Raw genomic sequence first — 17098 nt, forward strand, 5'->3', positions numbered from 1 at the left:
ACCTCAGGGCACCATCCTGCAACCCATGGAAATCCTGGGGATCTATGAGGAAGCATCGGGCTGAAAGATGAACACTCGTACCCATACGAGCTGCAGTGGGCCAGAGGGGTGGAGGAGACTCAGCTGCGGGTGGTGGGTGATAGCTTTTGCTACCTAGGAAAGACGGTGGCCCTCACCCAACAGAGATACTGGGTACTCAACATCAGCACTACTGAACAATTGCCGAGTTGTGGGAATGGTCCAAGTTGCCTCTCTTGAGGGCAGTAAGGAGTGCACTCTTCCAAGATAATATCCCTCCTTCATCCTTGTATGTCTTACAGAACTACCCTTACCAACCACTACCACTTTCTGCACAAATTACCTGTTTACTCTGAGTGGGGAAAATATCCAGGGCATCCTTAAAAAAATGTCAGAAAAAGACTTGAGCTGCTCTACCTACATGGTAGACAAACTGCTGTGCAGTATGTTAATCCACCCATCCTTGGATTATGGTTGTTTGCAAAGCACTGTTGTCTGTAGCGTGACTTTTGAGGATCTGGCTTTAATATTTAGCTCACCATAACCAGCTAAATTCTGAAGATTTGACAGCTGGGCCAGTGGGCCATGATGGTCTTCAATAAAACTCAACTGGTTGGTTTTAAGGTTTTGCCCTTCTTTAAATGATAGGTAAATTGGTTATTCAAAACACAGCTAGTTCTGTTAGACACTAATTCAGTGTGGGAATATATTCACAACAGATTTAGAGTTGGTACATTCTGATTCAGTGTAGGGGAAATTTAAAATATTAGCAAGTGAGCATTCACACCACCACCACCACCCCATCCACTGCCCAGCTTTCAACAAACCCAAGTACTGTGAGCAGACAGTGATAGGTTTCAGGGGCAAAGACCAGAGACTCAATCTTGCCACAAAGCCACATGCTAACATAGCCATGAACACCCAAATCTGACCATGTGAGCTGTAAGACTTGACTGGGAGGTGTCCAGGTGGAACACAGCAGATCCGACAAACTTCCAAGAGGCACACAGGTGACATTCTGGATCAGAAGGTCTATATAGCATCCCTCTGTTCCTTGACTGCCACAGCACCATTTCCGGGGTCATATGTATCCTCCAGAGAAAGAACGCTAATACAGCCAGAACCATAGCCTACAAAAGCCTCCACTTACAGCCACAATATAAGAAAAAGCTGATTTGTTGCCCTTAGTACACTTCAAAGCTTGTTGAGGCCCCACTAAGTGCTGTGTGTTGAGAGAACTCAACAATGCTACGTGGTCCTTTTATACTGAGGAACAACAGAATCTTTCAACATTGACAGAAAGCCTACCTTTTAGTTAATGCTGATACACTTTGCTGCAGCATAACTAGCCAAATAAAATACTGATACAAACAAATCCCATTGTAGCGCCACAATAAAAACAAGCCAATACACAGTGATTTACTTTTATAACTAAAAATGACAGTGTCATAAGTCACTGACCATGCAATATAGTGCACACCCAAAAGGTTTAGTTTGAATAATAATGTTATTTCCAACCCTAATGTACAACATAAAAATCTAGAATAGTACCCAGCTTCCAAAAGGTTGAAAAATAAGTAGCAAGGTGACACAGTCTTGTTGGACATGTTCATTCAGCACCATGTCTACTGTTGTTAATTGACAACCCACAGTTATCAGTGATATCTGCACTCAGTTATGAATGCCTGGAATCATTTGCATGCGTCTTTCTCCCTTGGCTAAATAAATTTCTAAAACCATGGTAATGCATGACCACGAGCTATTGTGCCTGCAATTTTACAGTTTCTGTTCTTTATTGTGACTTTCAGAGTTTGAAGGGGCGTCCACCACCTGCTCCTCTGTTTGGGGATGATGAGGAGGATGAAGACCTGGATTGGCTGGGATGAATAGCCTGTGAGCCCAATTTGTGTTTTTTTCCAATGGGCACTTCACGCACACGGACCGTAAAGCACTTTTTTAACGTAGCACAATGATCCTGAAGAGACATTCTCAGACCGTCATGTGTGAGCTTCTAAGGCAGCATTCGCCTGAGGTCCACAGAAGTCATTGTATGCCGATCGTGTACAGCCGTGTTGTACTACTCTGCTGTGACAGTGGATCAGGACAAATCAGGACAATTTAACTTTGTTTTGAGATATTGGGTTCTCATCAAAGTCAGTCTTGAAACCGTAACTTTGTTAATCTGATGGTCCTTTTAATCCGAATAAACCTCTTTTTGTACTCTAGTACAAATGACTGCAAACTAGTATTTTTCAGTGTGGAATATTCAGGCGTAGCATTAATCATACTAACTTTTACTGTACTTAGCCCATTTATGGAGGCGGTAACAGTGATGCATATAAATTTACATGTAATTAATCCAAGCTATTGCAAAGTTCATTGTTTTAAAACATTCCTAAATGTACAAAAAATCAAATTATTACAATTATTATTCTTTGTGCCTTTATATTTGCATGTCCCTTTTGCATTTCTCGATAAACATCAGTGACAAAAAAGATTGTTCACTTGTCTGTATTTCACAAAGTGAAATTTACTTGTTACTTGACAGGGCATGGCTAAACTACTTACAAGCAAACATTTTTAAATACACTTTCCTACATTTGTTTGCAGCATAGGCTGCTGTTGATCACTTACTAGCACACATCTGTAATCTAGAGTGGGATGAGGACTTTGCAAGTTAGTTTCCTTTAAAGAAGAGGTTTCAGTTATGAGGTGACGTGATCCCTCCACAAAACCCTCAGTGTCTCAGGACAGATACTCCACCCCAGAATGTTTTTGTTCTGCCATTGGGTTTGGATGTGTGTTTGGAGCTCTGGGACCTGATTTCTACAGAGGACAATTGCTTGACTCCAAAGACCAGAATGGCATTCCTCAAAACACACAAACTCCATAGGACACCTAACTGCTTTGGAATGGACCCGGAGTCGAGGATTTCAAGGACAGGTTATTTAAAAATGACTCGTGGAGTGTAGGTGAAGGAGCACACACCTGTCCAATTTTGCTCTAAATGCAACAGCCAGCTTTCGTGGTCAGACCAGCACAGGGTCTGTAATCTCTGTCTGCACAGTGACCACAAGGAATCAATCAATTTGGCACGCCAAAACTTAAAAAAAACTTTTAAAAAAAACTCCACTACCTGCATTTTATAATGGAAAAACAAAGTTCTTCTAAACCACCAACCACTTTCGGTGCTGAAGACGTCTGAAGAATTTACTCAACAGAGAGTGAGGAGGGCTATCTGGTATCCTTTGGTCCAGAGAGAGGAGAGTATCTGTTCCCAGGGTACTACATCTTTGGGCATCAACAGTCTCCAGGGGAACTTGCACCCAGGACGCACACTATGCTTATGGCATCTACCCATTTTGACAGCCAGTGCTTGACACTATTCCTGAGCCCACTCAACATCAATAGAATACCTCAGCTCCAGAAAGGTCTACAATAGGATCTTGTACCTCAAAGTCAGTCTAGACCCCAAGACTGCGAAACACCTTCGGTGCGGGAGCTGGCTTTAACCAGACATCGACACCTGATTTGTTGCAGAGTGAACCAAAACCCGCCCTAGAATTACAGGAGCAGCCTGGTGTCAGGCAGAGGAAAATGTACATTCACACTAACATAGGACAAGTACTGACATGTTACCCCACAGCAGGAACATGGCATAGCGGAACCTAAATAGAGTAAGCCCACTTTCCTGAGGCCATTTCAGAGGATATTAGAATGTTCCCTATACCTAAAAGAAACCCCAAAACCTAGGGATGTAATTCCTGCACCTCCACTGCAGTGTTCAGTTCATTCGCCTTCACCAGAGCCATCACCACACACTGACTCTGACCACAAGTGTGAGCTAGATCCTCATTATCTGTATGAGAAGCCTATACCAGCTGATGATGTTGACTGCCTCTGGCACAACTATAGCTTGGACTCAGAGGAACACCCAGCTTTGCACTCCTACCGACATGTGACGCTGTAACACACCACACTGTCATCCAGAGAGCTGATGACCACCCAAAGGTGAAGCTATATGTGGTAGAGGAGGAAGATTACTTTCTGGTTGATACACTCTCCAAGCCTGAAAGATCAGTTCAGCTCTTGCCCATATTGAAAAGCATCACCAAATGTCCTGGCAAAACTTCAAAGACTAGGTAAAATTATGGGCTGTAACCCCAAGAGTTGAGAAGGAGGTCAAGGAGGCACCAGAGGACTCCTTGTACATCAAAAGCCACATGTCACTCGACTCACTGGTGGTTCAAACCACAACAAAGAAGGCCTATCCCCAAAACACTAGGGAAGTTTCGCCACTGAACAAGGAAAGACGCTATGCTGATGCAGCTGGCAAGAGAGTGGTCTTAGGGTTTGGGACACAGTGGCATATCACCCTCTTAGTGGGCCTACTCAAACACCAATATGCAATACATTCTTGATGCAACTGACACTGCCTTGTGTGTGACCAACACAAGTGGCGTGCTCTGAAGACATGCATTGCTCAGGATCTCAGGCTTTTGCTTGGAAGTACAGCATATGTTCTCAATGTCCTATTTCACAGCAAACACTTGTTTGGACCTCAAGTAGACTTAATGCTTGAGAAAACCAAGAAGGAGACTGATATATCTAAGACTATGGAGGTTCTTCAAATCCAAAGTGGCAGGTCTGTTTTTCAGCACCATTAGGTGAAGAGGAGTTTCCAAAGGTGCAACAGCTCTGTGCCCTAGCTTTCAACAGCAGGAGTTCTTTCAAGAAACCCAGACTATCAAAACACACCCCAAAGAAGTCTTATGGAGCATCAGCTGCGGTAAGGGTAGATGAGCAAGAGGGAAGGGCCCCTCTACTTCAAAGCAGTGACTTACTCACCTTCCCCTCTCATCACATAACACCTATCAGGGGGAGAATAAGGGTGCACCTTCTGTGATGAGAGACAAGTGAGACTTATTCATTGTCCACCAAGACTTCTACTTAGAGTTCCATACCACACCACCAAATCTGCCACCGCACCTTCAAACCAGCTGCCACAAATATCAAAAGCTGTTGCAAAAGGAAGTAAAGACATTGCTGCTAAAGGTACGATAGAACCATTTCCTTTGCAACAAAGAGGACAGCACACTTAGGCCAATCCTCAAACTCAGGCTGTAAAACACATAAATTGAGTCCAAGCATTTTAAGATGACAATGCTAAAAGATGTCACCCCGTTCTGTGCGTTGAGGATTACTTTGTGACCTTCGATCTCAAGGATGCCAATTTTAATCCACCCAGAACACCACCGGTATTTCAGAATTGTAGTTAGTGGACATCCCTATAAATTCAAAGTATACTCTTTTGGAGTCACAACAGCCCCACAAAAATTTACAAAATGTCTTGCAGTTCTTGTAGCACATTTGGTTATAACACCATTCATGCCTTTCCATACCTGGACAACTGACTGGTGAAGAGCAACAGCTGAGAACAGTGCCTCGCCTTTGCTTAGCAACCACTGCCACTTCTTCACAAATTAGGCTTCATAGTACATGCCAAAAAGGTGAATCTTTCTCCCCAACAAGTACAACCATTCTTGAGTGCAATATTAAACACAGAGATAGGCAAAGCCTACTACAACGAGAGAGTGACAGCATTTCAAGCGCTGCTTCTCCTTTACAAAACATGCAACCATTGGCAGTCATAATGATTATGAATCTGCTCAGGATGCTGGCCTCGTCCACTGAAATAATTCCAAACTCTCGCTTGAATACCCACCCATTACAAAAGTATCTAGCCAGGCAATAATCACAAATGACTTGTCGGAGAGAGGATTTAGTGCTTGTAGAGGTCGGAATCCATTGCAAAATAAAATGGTGGATCAACAACAACTTGTTACTGGGTAGATAGGTCTCTGTCCCACAGCCACAAGTGACCATTACCACAGACTCCTCGCTCATGGGATAGACAATCATCGTGGCCATTTGACAATTATGGGGAACTGGTCCCCACAGCAACAGAAGTCATGAATCAGTCTACTAGAGCAAATGGCAGTTCAGGCAACACTATGCACATTCTGCACAATAATTCGTAATAAAACAGTGCTCATCCTCACAGACAACATTACCACCATATACTACAGTCAAAAACAGAAGCATACACTTGCCCCAGCTATCCACCTTAGTATAAGAGATGTGGCATTGGGCCGTTTAATAGCAGGTCCTTCTTCTGACAGAGCATCTGCTCCTCAGAGTAAGCAATGATGGGCCATGTTCTATCAAAGTTGCAAGAAGTTTTTTTGTCTAATCCACAAGACTTCTGTATGTGGTTCCTGGGTGCAACATGATGCCTTGACATATGAATCCTGTACATGTTATGCACCCGACGACTATCAGGGAATGGGAAGCCGAGTTATTTTTGGTTCAGATTCATAAAGAGACTCTCTTCCTCTCCTTCGGATAAGTCACTGGCTGAGGAACAATCCTCTAAGGGGTCTGTTCACATAAAACATGTAAATCACCATCACAAGGACAAGTCTTCTTCTTAATCAAAGAAGCATGTACACTCCCTAGTGAGTTCAGAGCATTAGATACACTTTTCTTGTGCTGCCTGCTTCTCCTTCCTCTCCCTTGGAGGAGATTCTTGTTCTTAAGAACTTAGACTGGAGTTTCTAGTTCCTTTCTTTTCAAGTAGAGGGCTTTTTGGCAGGCCATGGTGAACCTCTTTGAGGCTACCCTTCCACTGGGCCTCTTCTGGCTCCCAAGGTTGGGACAAACCCTTCAGACCCAGCAAATCTAGTGGTTCTGGCCCGACATTCCACCTCCACACTGGCACTGCTCCCAAGGATGCCATCTCTGTCAAGACACTAGTATAATTGTTTTGTATGGCACTTCTGACGTCACCTTTGAACCTTCACTTGGAGATGCATTTGAACTGCCTGAGCCCTTGAAATCTGAGGGCATATTTATGTGGCTAGAGAGATGCTTGAAGCTTCTTTTGAGAACAATGCCATCCTTGACGCCTGTCTCAAAGTATATCGTAATATAAAAATCTATCCCTTACACCCTCACTGTGCAGTCTCTATGTGCTATGCTAGTTCTACCAGAATGTGATTAGGAAAGTGGCAATCTTTCAATCTAGCCACATCTTCCACCAAAGTTACTCTAGGAACTCTTGCCTGTTCCACCACAATAAGGCTCTCTATCACTGACTCATCAATTTAACAAATGTAATCTTTCACTCAGGGGAACAATCCTTGAACACAATAAAAGCATTCAAAGTTGTCAAATGAAACAAATGGATGGGCAACTTTTTATACCACACGTAAGACTTATGAAGAGCAGTGTAAGGTTCCAACCTCTAGTCTGCTCTATCAACACCACCCATGTGCTTATTGTAGTCCAAAATGCTCGCAGGTTTGCACACTTCCGCAACCTGACACCAACCAGTCACAGGGGAAGTGCTCTCATCATGGATGGTAGTTAGCATGTACACATTCCTCCTGTCTTTAAATTTCAGAGCTAGCAGCTCATTATTACGCAAGGCACTGCACTGTCCCCTCAAGTTTTCTTTACAGACAAGCTCCCTTAGATAGCCTTTCTGGTTAGAACTGATTGTGCCACAAGCAACAGTGTCCACTCTGAACAATTCCTTGAACAACTGCACTCCAGTGTAGAAGTTATCTACGTACAAATGCTGACCTTTGTTAAACAGTCGTCTACCAAGTTCCCACACAATTTTCTCACTAACTCCAAAAGTGGTTGGACAACCAGGGGGGTCAATACTGGAATCCCTACCAGTGTAGACCCGGAAATTATACACATATCCTGTACTACTTTCTGACAGGATATACAATTTAATCCCATACCGCGCCCTCTTGCTAGGAATATACTGCTTAAAAACCAAACGCCCCTTGAACAGGACCAAAGACTCGTCCACACTTACTTCTTTGCCTGGAACATACACCTCTGAAAACTGATCTACAAAATGATCAAGGAAAGGTAAAATCTTAAATAGACGGTCACAATCAGGGTGCTCTTGTGGCAAGGCTAAAGCATTGTCCACAAAATGCAGCATTCGAAGAAGAAGCAAATACCAATTACGAGTCATGGTTGCAGGAAATATAGCCGTTTCCATCAAAGGACCAAGACCAATAAGAAGCCAGTGATGACTTCCTTATCAACCCCCTCAAAAAAGTCAAACTCAAAAACTTTCTCATCTCTTCCAGATTTGTGGGAATCCACTAGGTAGCTCTAGACTGAGGCCTAAGTCTGTCAGCGTTGTCCCTCAAATAGTGCTACGCATACAAATTAGTCTGCTCAACAATCTCTTCCAAAAATACATCGTCCATAAACAACTCAAAGAAATTGACAGGCAAAAGGTTTTCTGTATTTACTCTACACCCTGGGAGACAAGTAAAGGCAGGCAACTGTGGCTGCTCTATGTTTGGGGTAACCCAGGTGTCAGGTCTTCCAATGGGAAACCTTTCAGCCCCAGGCTGCTGCACTATTGGCATTAGTGTCCTCCTCTAAAACAGGCCCTTCATCTGCACTCAGAGTGGCTTCCTCATCAGAAGATTCCTCTTAGACAGAAAACTCACTGCCAGAATCTCTCACTTCCTCTTCTGCCTCAGATGCAGAGTCAGTCTCATAATCATGGTCAGAAGATGACTCAAAAAGCATCCCAACAACCTGCTGAGCAGTCACTCTGCTGCTAGCCATGATCTTTTCTAAGAAGTGTAACCTGACAAATGCATTAACAACAACCAGCACTGTCTAAAATAAGTAATAAAGTGTGGCTTTATCAAAAGAGTTATGTACTCAAATACTATACCACTCACTTGCACTTGCCTGAAAAATCTAGACTCACCAGCAACTACTCTGCACAGACACAGCAATCACCAATGATATCCCACTAAAAATAAAAAATAAAAGCAAATTAGACATAAGACAAAAACAAGTATCATTGTGCACAAATCTAAGGACCATTTCACACACAATCCTGCATTTAGTACACCACCTACAAACATGTCAATCGTGCATGGCAACATTTCTCCTTTGGAGTAAATTGTTTTTACTTACCTAAAACATGCAACTATGCAAACCGCAGGTCAACCACTGCCAAAACCGCAAGGAGCCACCGCACTGGAAGCAAAAGCTTTGAACTAGAACAAAAAGAAGAAATAAACGGTTATAATCACAAATGCAAAACCTTTGCCAGTTGACAAACACCCCGCCTCCAAGCATTTAGAAGTGTTCCATGGTGCCTAAGTGGATTCTGCCCCCCCTTGGGACAGATGGGCCTACAAACAATAGGCCAATCTGCCCCAAAGGGGGGCAGAAATGGCCAACAGTTATGTGCCCCCTCTGGGGAGCGACGTCTTCTAAAGGGGGTGCCCCCCAACACAAAAAAAAGAAAAAAATCCCTGGCGTCTTTGTCTTCTGCCCCTCTTTGAGGGCAGATGGGCCTAAAAAAATTGGCTGATCTGCCCCAAAGGGGGGCAGAAATGGCCATCAGTAATGTGCCCCCTTTGGGGGAGCAACGCTTACCAAAGGGGCCACCCTTCCACACAACACACACACCCTCCTGCCCCCCAAGCAGTTATGTGCCCCCAACACACAAAAAAAGGAGAACAAAAATCCCTGGCATCTTGGGGGCAGATGGGCCTAAAAAAATAGGCTGATCTGCCCCCAAGGGGTGCAGAAATGGCCAACACTAATGTATCCCTTTTGGGGAGCGACCATTATCCATGGGATGCCCCCTGACACAAAAAACACACACATTAGAATCCCTGGTGTCTAGTGGGTTTCGACTCCCCCCTGGGGCAGATCGGCCGAAAAAACAGCCGATCTGCCCCCAGTGGGCGGGGGGGGGGGCAAAACACAGATATATTTATGCCCACAGGGGAGCGACCCTTGCCTAAGGGGTCGCTCCCCAAAATAAACTTTAAAAAAAAATCCCTGGTGTCTAGTAGTGGAGCAGGAATCCATTGAAAACAGGCACAGGGGAAAGGAAAAACTTTCCTTTACCCCTGTGTCTGTTTTCCCTCCAAAAAATCCCCCAAAGAGAAGGACTTACCTTTTAGAGGTCCTCTCTCTCCACTTGCTGGCAACAAAAGGCTTCCAGCACGTCCCTGGCAGCATTTGATGACGTTGGCACACTGTGACCGCGCTGACATCATCAGATTGCCGGGGTGGGGGGATCGGGGTGGAAGAGGAAGCGATTCCCCTTCCATCCCTGATGGGGGGGTTTGGGTGGGAGGCCCATGAGGGGTCTCTACTGCTCTCCCCGTGGGCTGGGTGCAGGACGAGCTGGTCTCGCACTCGGCAACCATGGCCGAGGGCGAGACCAGCTCATCCATGGCACCCTAGGGGTTAATTAGATTTCTCTAAAGTTTCTCTGATTTAGCAAAAAAGCAGATGTGCTTGACGCATTAGCAACCAAATGTTCTCCGAATGTTTCAAGTTTATTTGTGTGTGAGGCCTTGCATTGTTCCTTTTGAGTATTGTGTCTATAATTGGACATTTCTCTGGATTCAATGCTTTTGTAAATTTCATAATAAACATAAAACCATAAACACATAAAAACAGTACATTTCTTTGTAATTTAAAACATGAGAACATGGACTTTTATTTTCAAAAGTAGCATAAACCAACAAATCAGTAAATAGTTTGATGTACAGTATCAAAGTCCTATGGACCTAAAAAGGAATCAGGAGTGATCATATAATTAATTAAACATTTCAACACATACGCTAAATGCAATGTCTCAGTGGGTCCTATAAGTTAATAAGGAACCTTTTACCAGACTATGCCCTCGGCACAGAATAAGATATAACGTCATGGTCTGTGGGAAAAGAGATGCAGTTGAAGTTCTGGAGCCACTGTTTCTGGAACAGTTCTTTCAGGAACACAAAGTCCATTAGGTAACAGAAGAAACACTGTTATTGTGATCCAAACATAGGAACACAATGTTATCGGGTACCTGTCACACCACCAATGATATGCATGAAGAAATCAATGGCGTAGAGTGACTGTGGATTGTGATGAAAAGTCCTCAGTGTAAAATTTAGATTCACTTTCATAAAGTTTTGTTGCTTAAAAAGGGATCATCACTGTTGATGTGGACTCATGTTGAGGTTCATTGTAAACCAAAGCAGTAGTTGACAGCTTAGAAGTAGTGAATTTGCAGCAGCAGGTTCCTCTGTGGGATCTGGGACCTTGTGTAAAGCTGGAGACACAATACCAACATCGCTGTACTCTTCCTGGGGTAGTTGCTCCAGGGTTGTACTCCGAAGGCACTTTGGTGTCAAAAGGGGTCTGTTGAACAGAATCGGATACATGATGCTTTTAGTGTGAGCGATGGACACCTTGTTTGTCTTTGAATCAGACAGTGAAAGCAGGATTGCAGTCCATGTGACTTTTAGCCCAAGAATTGGAGTGGGTGGGTGCAGATTCCTTACTAAGACAGGATCTAGCAATGTTTGCCACTCAGTTCCTTTAAATGTGAATTCCTTCACTTTTATGGTCCATGATGCATGGCATAGACCAATGGAAGCTTGTCTCTGAAAGACAGCCACCTTCCCCAAAATTTCTATTCCTTTATTGACTTCCCTTCAGAAAGTCTGAATCCATTTAGGCCCTAATGTATGCAAAGTGTATTCTAAGCTGTAAAGGGCATTAAAACTGAAAACTACACTGCTTTAGTGTGGGAACTGAGGGGTCAGCTTTATGTAATGAATGGAACAGGAATTTGGTATTGCTGTTTAGGGGATACAGCAAAAAACGTTAGTGTGTGTAGCACTTCGAAGTTTGCGATCAGCAGATTTCCCTCACTGCCACACAAGCCATCTATCGGCTGTGGAGCTATTCACCTTAAACAGATCTGTCAGGCTTGTATGGGTAAAACAATTAGGAGTTGCTTATGATGTGTAATGATTTATTAATGGCAACATTGTAAAGACATTGCAAAACAAACTGCTGATTGCACTACATGAGATGAGTTACAAACTTTCTATCGAACGTAAGAAGACATTTGCTGTACCACATAATTCTCTGTGGGGAATGAAACTTGCTCTCAGCTGTGAAAATGTGATTAGTAGAGGAATGGAATTTCAGTACGACCTTCACATGAATTTTGTGCATGGAGCCTAAACGTGATGACAGAAAAAAGCATTTCTCTTTTTTGTTTTGTATTGAAACATGTCTGTTTTCAGTCCCTATGAGATAACTGTACACATTTTCGTCTAATATATTTCAGAAAACTTGAAAAAAATATATCATTACATAAGAGTATGAAATCCCCAACAGGGATAACATATTTCTATCAGCACAGACTATGAAATAATCATGTAGTCCAGTGCTGAATACATCGCAACTTAGCAAAAATACATTTAAAATCCACAATTTTGAATTTGTTGAGTTAATTTTGTAAAGGTGTGGTCAGTAATGTTTTACCCTAGTCAGGAGTTCAGAAAAGGTGATGTACATGTTTTAAGGTATGGGTCTTCCTGTGAGTTATCCATTATTTTACTGCAAACAAATCAGGACTATTACTAGCTTTTAAATGATTTTATATAGGAATCTAGAAATACTGAAATCTATTTGAACAAAAAAAGTGGTTAGATAATATTTTTGGGTGCTATATTTTAACTGAAAAACCAATTGGAAATGCCCAGTGTTATTTTAAATGTATTTTCATTTTCTATTAGGTTACTTCTAATTCTGTGTTGTGAGTGTGCATGCATGTCTAAATCTATAAAGAAATCCTATTTTATAGGGTTTGTCATATTTATTAAAACCTGAAGAAAGAGGAGTGTTCATTATAGAACTGCAAGGCACTGTAATGCTTGATATTGTAGATAATTTAAAATAGCTTTATGTCATATTTAGCTTCTGTCTTCAGAAGATATTAAGTCTGCACTTGGGGCTCACTCCTCAATGGAATAACGTGGAACTGTACTTTTTTTTTATTCCAACCCGCTTAATTTCTGTACAGGGATGAAGCCTATTTTAAAAGCCCACTTGCTTTGAATATGTTTTCCCTGAGCTTTTCAGGTACTAAGAAGAAAAAATGGCAATATTGTTACCTCCTCACTTTGAAGTGTATAGCTTTATACAATATGGAGGCCAGTCAGCCTCTGCAACTTAAGTAAAAAAATGATGCCATAAACATCAGATAAATGCATCCAGAATGCTGCTTTAATATTGAGTGGTATGTATATGGTTTAGTTAAATTTACCATCAGCTGTTCTTTCAAGATTCTAAAGAACTGTTGTCACTTCCGTTGCGCTAACTCAAAGCGCTATTTATGTATTACTTAAATTTATCGTTTGTATTGTACGTATGCCCATTGTGCACGTCAGGTAGGAACTAGTCCTATAAAAGTCACTCATATGACCAATTGTCTAAGTCGCCTATGGACTGATACTACTTCATTCAGTATTGGTGTTACTTGTAAAAGTGTAAAAATGTGTATGTTAGCACATGGTCTACATCCAGCCAACACGTGACAAGTGACTCAGTCATTATAGTGCAAACCCCCTACTAACATTCTGTTATGTATGGGACTATTGTCCATCAAACTACATCTGGTGTACTTGATGTCTCAAAGAGACTTCCAGATTTCAGTAGAGTACCTATTTAACTACCTATGTAACTACAAACTGTGTAGGTCTGTAACTTTAAAAGCTCCCAGTCTTGGGAATTATGTTATCAAACTCCAAAACTCCACTCATAAGTGAAAGTATTCGGAAGCTAAAATGCAGCAAATGCATTTACAAATATTTCAAAGAGGAATGCACTGTGTGCATTTACCCTCTCATCTTGTTAGTAACACATCTAGCCAAGAGATATGTTGTGTGCCCTGAAATAGCTCCTATGATAATAGATCCTAGTTGCGTCATGTTAGCAAACAGATTCAATAAACATGAGATTCATACTCAGAAGTCAAATGTAACCACTAGGAAGCAATGTTGTAAGGCCCGCGCTGTGTCTCCATTTTAGATTTCCTTTTTTTTAACTTGGCATCGTTTCGGATGGTGATTTTTTTTCTTTTTTTTTTTTTTTTTTTTTTTACATATTTTCCTCTAACACAAGAATGTGTTACATATGCGTTTATTCTTGGTAGGCATTGCCGTCCTGTAATCTGCACATTTAGTTCCAGGGTCATACAGTCCGAACACAGTGATTTTCTGTGCTCGTCAGAGACAACTTGTTTATTCTAATCTAACCAAAGAATCTGTTTTGCACCTCTGTCACAGTGCAAAGGGACAATGTTTTGTTATATAAACAGCATCAATGCTGCTCTCTGTAAGAGGCGCACTTCATGCTGAGGTTATCATGGAACCGCTGTAAACTGAGATTGAGATGCCGCCCTGCTGACTCCAACCTTTATCCTGCGAAGGAAGATAGACTTCACACTTAGACCAACTTCTTGACTCATAATACCAAGGTATGGGGGTTAATCATCCCAATAGGTCTGGCAGAGGGTACTTCTGCTATGTTCTCTTTAGTGTAGACATTAGTGACGGATAGGAGTAAAGTAACATTAGTAACAATTAACGTTGTTGGATTTTTTGAATTTTTCACATTCTAATAATGCTTGTTACAACTATGTGTCTCATCTGCTTAGCAGCTCACGTTTTCTTTGCAAGAATATGATCATTTCAATACATGTTTTGAAAATGCATTTTCATATCTTTCTTGTTTACACCTTGGGCATGCAAAAGTAACAAACAAAAGGGTTTGCTCTGTTTCCACAAATTCCTTGGGAATCAGAGTGGTCATGTTCGAGGTTACCAATAACAGCTATTACCGTGGTCGTGTAGGGATTTAGATGTGGTACTGTAAGCTAGCCTAACAAAACAACATTTACTGATGATATAGATAGACCAAGCCTCTATTATGAAGTTCTTGTTGACATAATACACAGTCCTTTTAAATTAGTAGGAACCGTATAACGTGGCACCACCATGAACACCATCCACTCCGGCTCCCCCTCGGACCCGTGCCCCCATCACATCTTCAACAAAGCCGACGCCATCATCGCCCCCTAACTCCAGAGCATCATCAACAGCTCGTTCGCATCTGCCACCTTTCCCGAGATCTGGAAACACGCGGAAGTCAACGCTCTCCTGAAAAAACCCACGACTGACCCCAACGACCTGAAGAACATCCGCCCCATCTCTCTTCTCCCCTTCCCGGCCAAGGTCATCGAGAAGGCCGTCAACAAGCAACTGACCACTTTCCTTGAAGATAACAACCTGCTCGACCCCTCCCAATCAGGTTTTTGTGCCAACCACAGCACGGAGACCGCCCTCATCGCAGTCACCGACGACATCAGAACCCTGATGGACGATGGAGAAACAACCGCCCTCATCCTCCTGGACCTCTCGGCTGCCTTTCGACACTGTGTGCCACCGCACCCTAATGACCCGCCTCCGCTCCACTGGAATCCAAGGACAGGCCCTGGACTGGATCATCTCGTTCCTCGCTGACCGAACCCAAAGAGTCTACCTCCCGCCCTTCCGCTCAGAACCCACCAAGATCATCTGGGGCGTTCCACAAGGCTCTTCGCTCAGCCCTACCCTCTTCAATATCTACATGAGCCCCCTCGCCAACATCGCTCGCAAACACAACATCATCTCCTACGCCGACGACACCCAGCTGATACTCTCCTTCACCAAAGACCCAGCCACCGCCAAAGCCAACCTGCAGGATGGAATGAAAGACGTCGCAGAATGGATGAAGCTCAGCCTCCTGAAGCTGAACTCTGACAAGACGGAGGTCCTCATCCTCGGACACTCCCCGTCCGCCTGGAACGACTCTTGGTGGCCCACGGCCCTGGGCACCGCACCAACCCCCTCAGACCACGCACGCAACCTCGGATTCATCCTGGACCCCCTCCTCACCATGACCAAACAAGTCAACGCCGTCTCGTCTTCTTGCTTCCACACCCTTCGCATGCTCTGAAAAATCTTCTGCTGGATCCCTGCCGAAACTAGAAAAACTGTTACCCACGCCCTCGTCACAAGCCGCCTGGACTACGGAAACACCCTATACGCAGAAACCACCGCAAAGCTACAGAATCGTCTTCAGCGCATACAGAACGCCTCCGCACGCATCATCCTCGACATACCGCGCCACAGCCACATATCCGCCCACCTGAAACACCTGCACTGGCTCCCCGTCAACAAAAGGATCACCTTCAGGCTCCTCACCCACGCATACAAAGCCCTCCACAAAAAGGGCCCGAATACCTCAACAGACGCCTCTCGTTCTACACGCCCACCCGTCAGCTTCGCTCAGCCAGCCTCGCTCTCGCCACCATCCCTCGTATCCGCAGAACCACCGCTGGAGGTAAATCCTTCTCTTACCTGGCAGCCAAGACATGGAACTCCCTCCCCGCTCACCTAAGAACCACCCAGGACCACCTCGCCTTCAGGAAGCGCCGCAAGACTTGGCTCTTTGAGCAGCAGTACCCCCCCCTAGCGCCTTGAGACCCTCACGGGTGAGTAGCGCGCTCTATAAATGCCTTGATTGATTGATTGATTAACGTACTAGGTATGGTACTTATTTAAAGGGACTTCCGAGAAGTTTTCCTGCGTGTTCCCAAGGTTCCTTTTTCGTCTTTTTACAAAGAAGTCAGTGGTGAAAAGGATTTATCCTCCTCAGCTTAATAGAAAGCTCCTATTTATGCCTGTAGGTTAGTGGTTCCCAACCTTTTGACTCCTGAGGACCCCCAATGAATTATTACTGGAAGCCGGGGACCCCCAGCAGTTTGTACGATTTAATTTTCAAACATTAAAACAGTAATTCACAAAAAATATAACAAGTACACACCAAACAAATACTCAAATTACTAAAGATAAAACATTTTTATATTGAAAAAATATGCAAAAATCAAAACATTTTATTGGGAAGGTTGGCGCTGCGTTTCGGCAACTACCTTTTCAATGTTTGGTTTTATTTAGGAAAGGTGAATCCTCAGGTCAGATTCTACATTTCCGGAGCGATTTCTGTTTTTATTTTTTAGGTATGCAAGATCTGAGAAAACTTTTTCACATAAATAAGTGAAGGGGAAAGGAAGTAAACCATAAGGGCCTCTCATCTCTTCCTAGCTTCTGTGTCACAT

At 43.3% G+C, this 17098-nt stretch overlaps 1 protein-coding gene across 2 annotated transcripts in view; it reads left to right on the plus strand.

Moving 5' to 3' along the window:
- The window catches only part of FKBP15 (FKBP prolyl isomerase family member 15), a 353417-nt gene extending 351167 nt beyond the window's left edge, over positions 1 to 2250 (plus strand). For both annotated transcript variants that reach the window (XM_069241370.1, XM_069241371.1), the window contains exon 29: positions 1827 to 2250. In XM_069241370.1, the coding sequence (XP_069097471.1) occupies positions 1827 to 1904 (78 nt within the window). In that variant the 3' untranslated portion in view covers positions 1905 to 2250. The remainder of the gene's footprint in view (positions 1 to 1826) is intronic.
- Positions 2251 to 17098: the final 14848 nt, after the last annotated feature.

The sequence above is a fragment of the Pleurodeles waltl genome, chromosome 6 (genome assembly GCF_031143425.1).
Source record: "Pleurodeles waltl isolate 20211129_DDA chromosome 6, aPleWal1.hap1.20221129, whole genome shotgun sequence".
Classification (NCBI taxonomy): Eukaryota; Metazoa; Chordata; class Amphibia; order Caudata; family Salamandridae; genus Pleurodeles; species Pleurodeles waltl.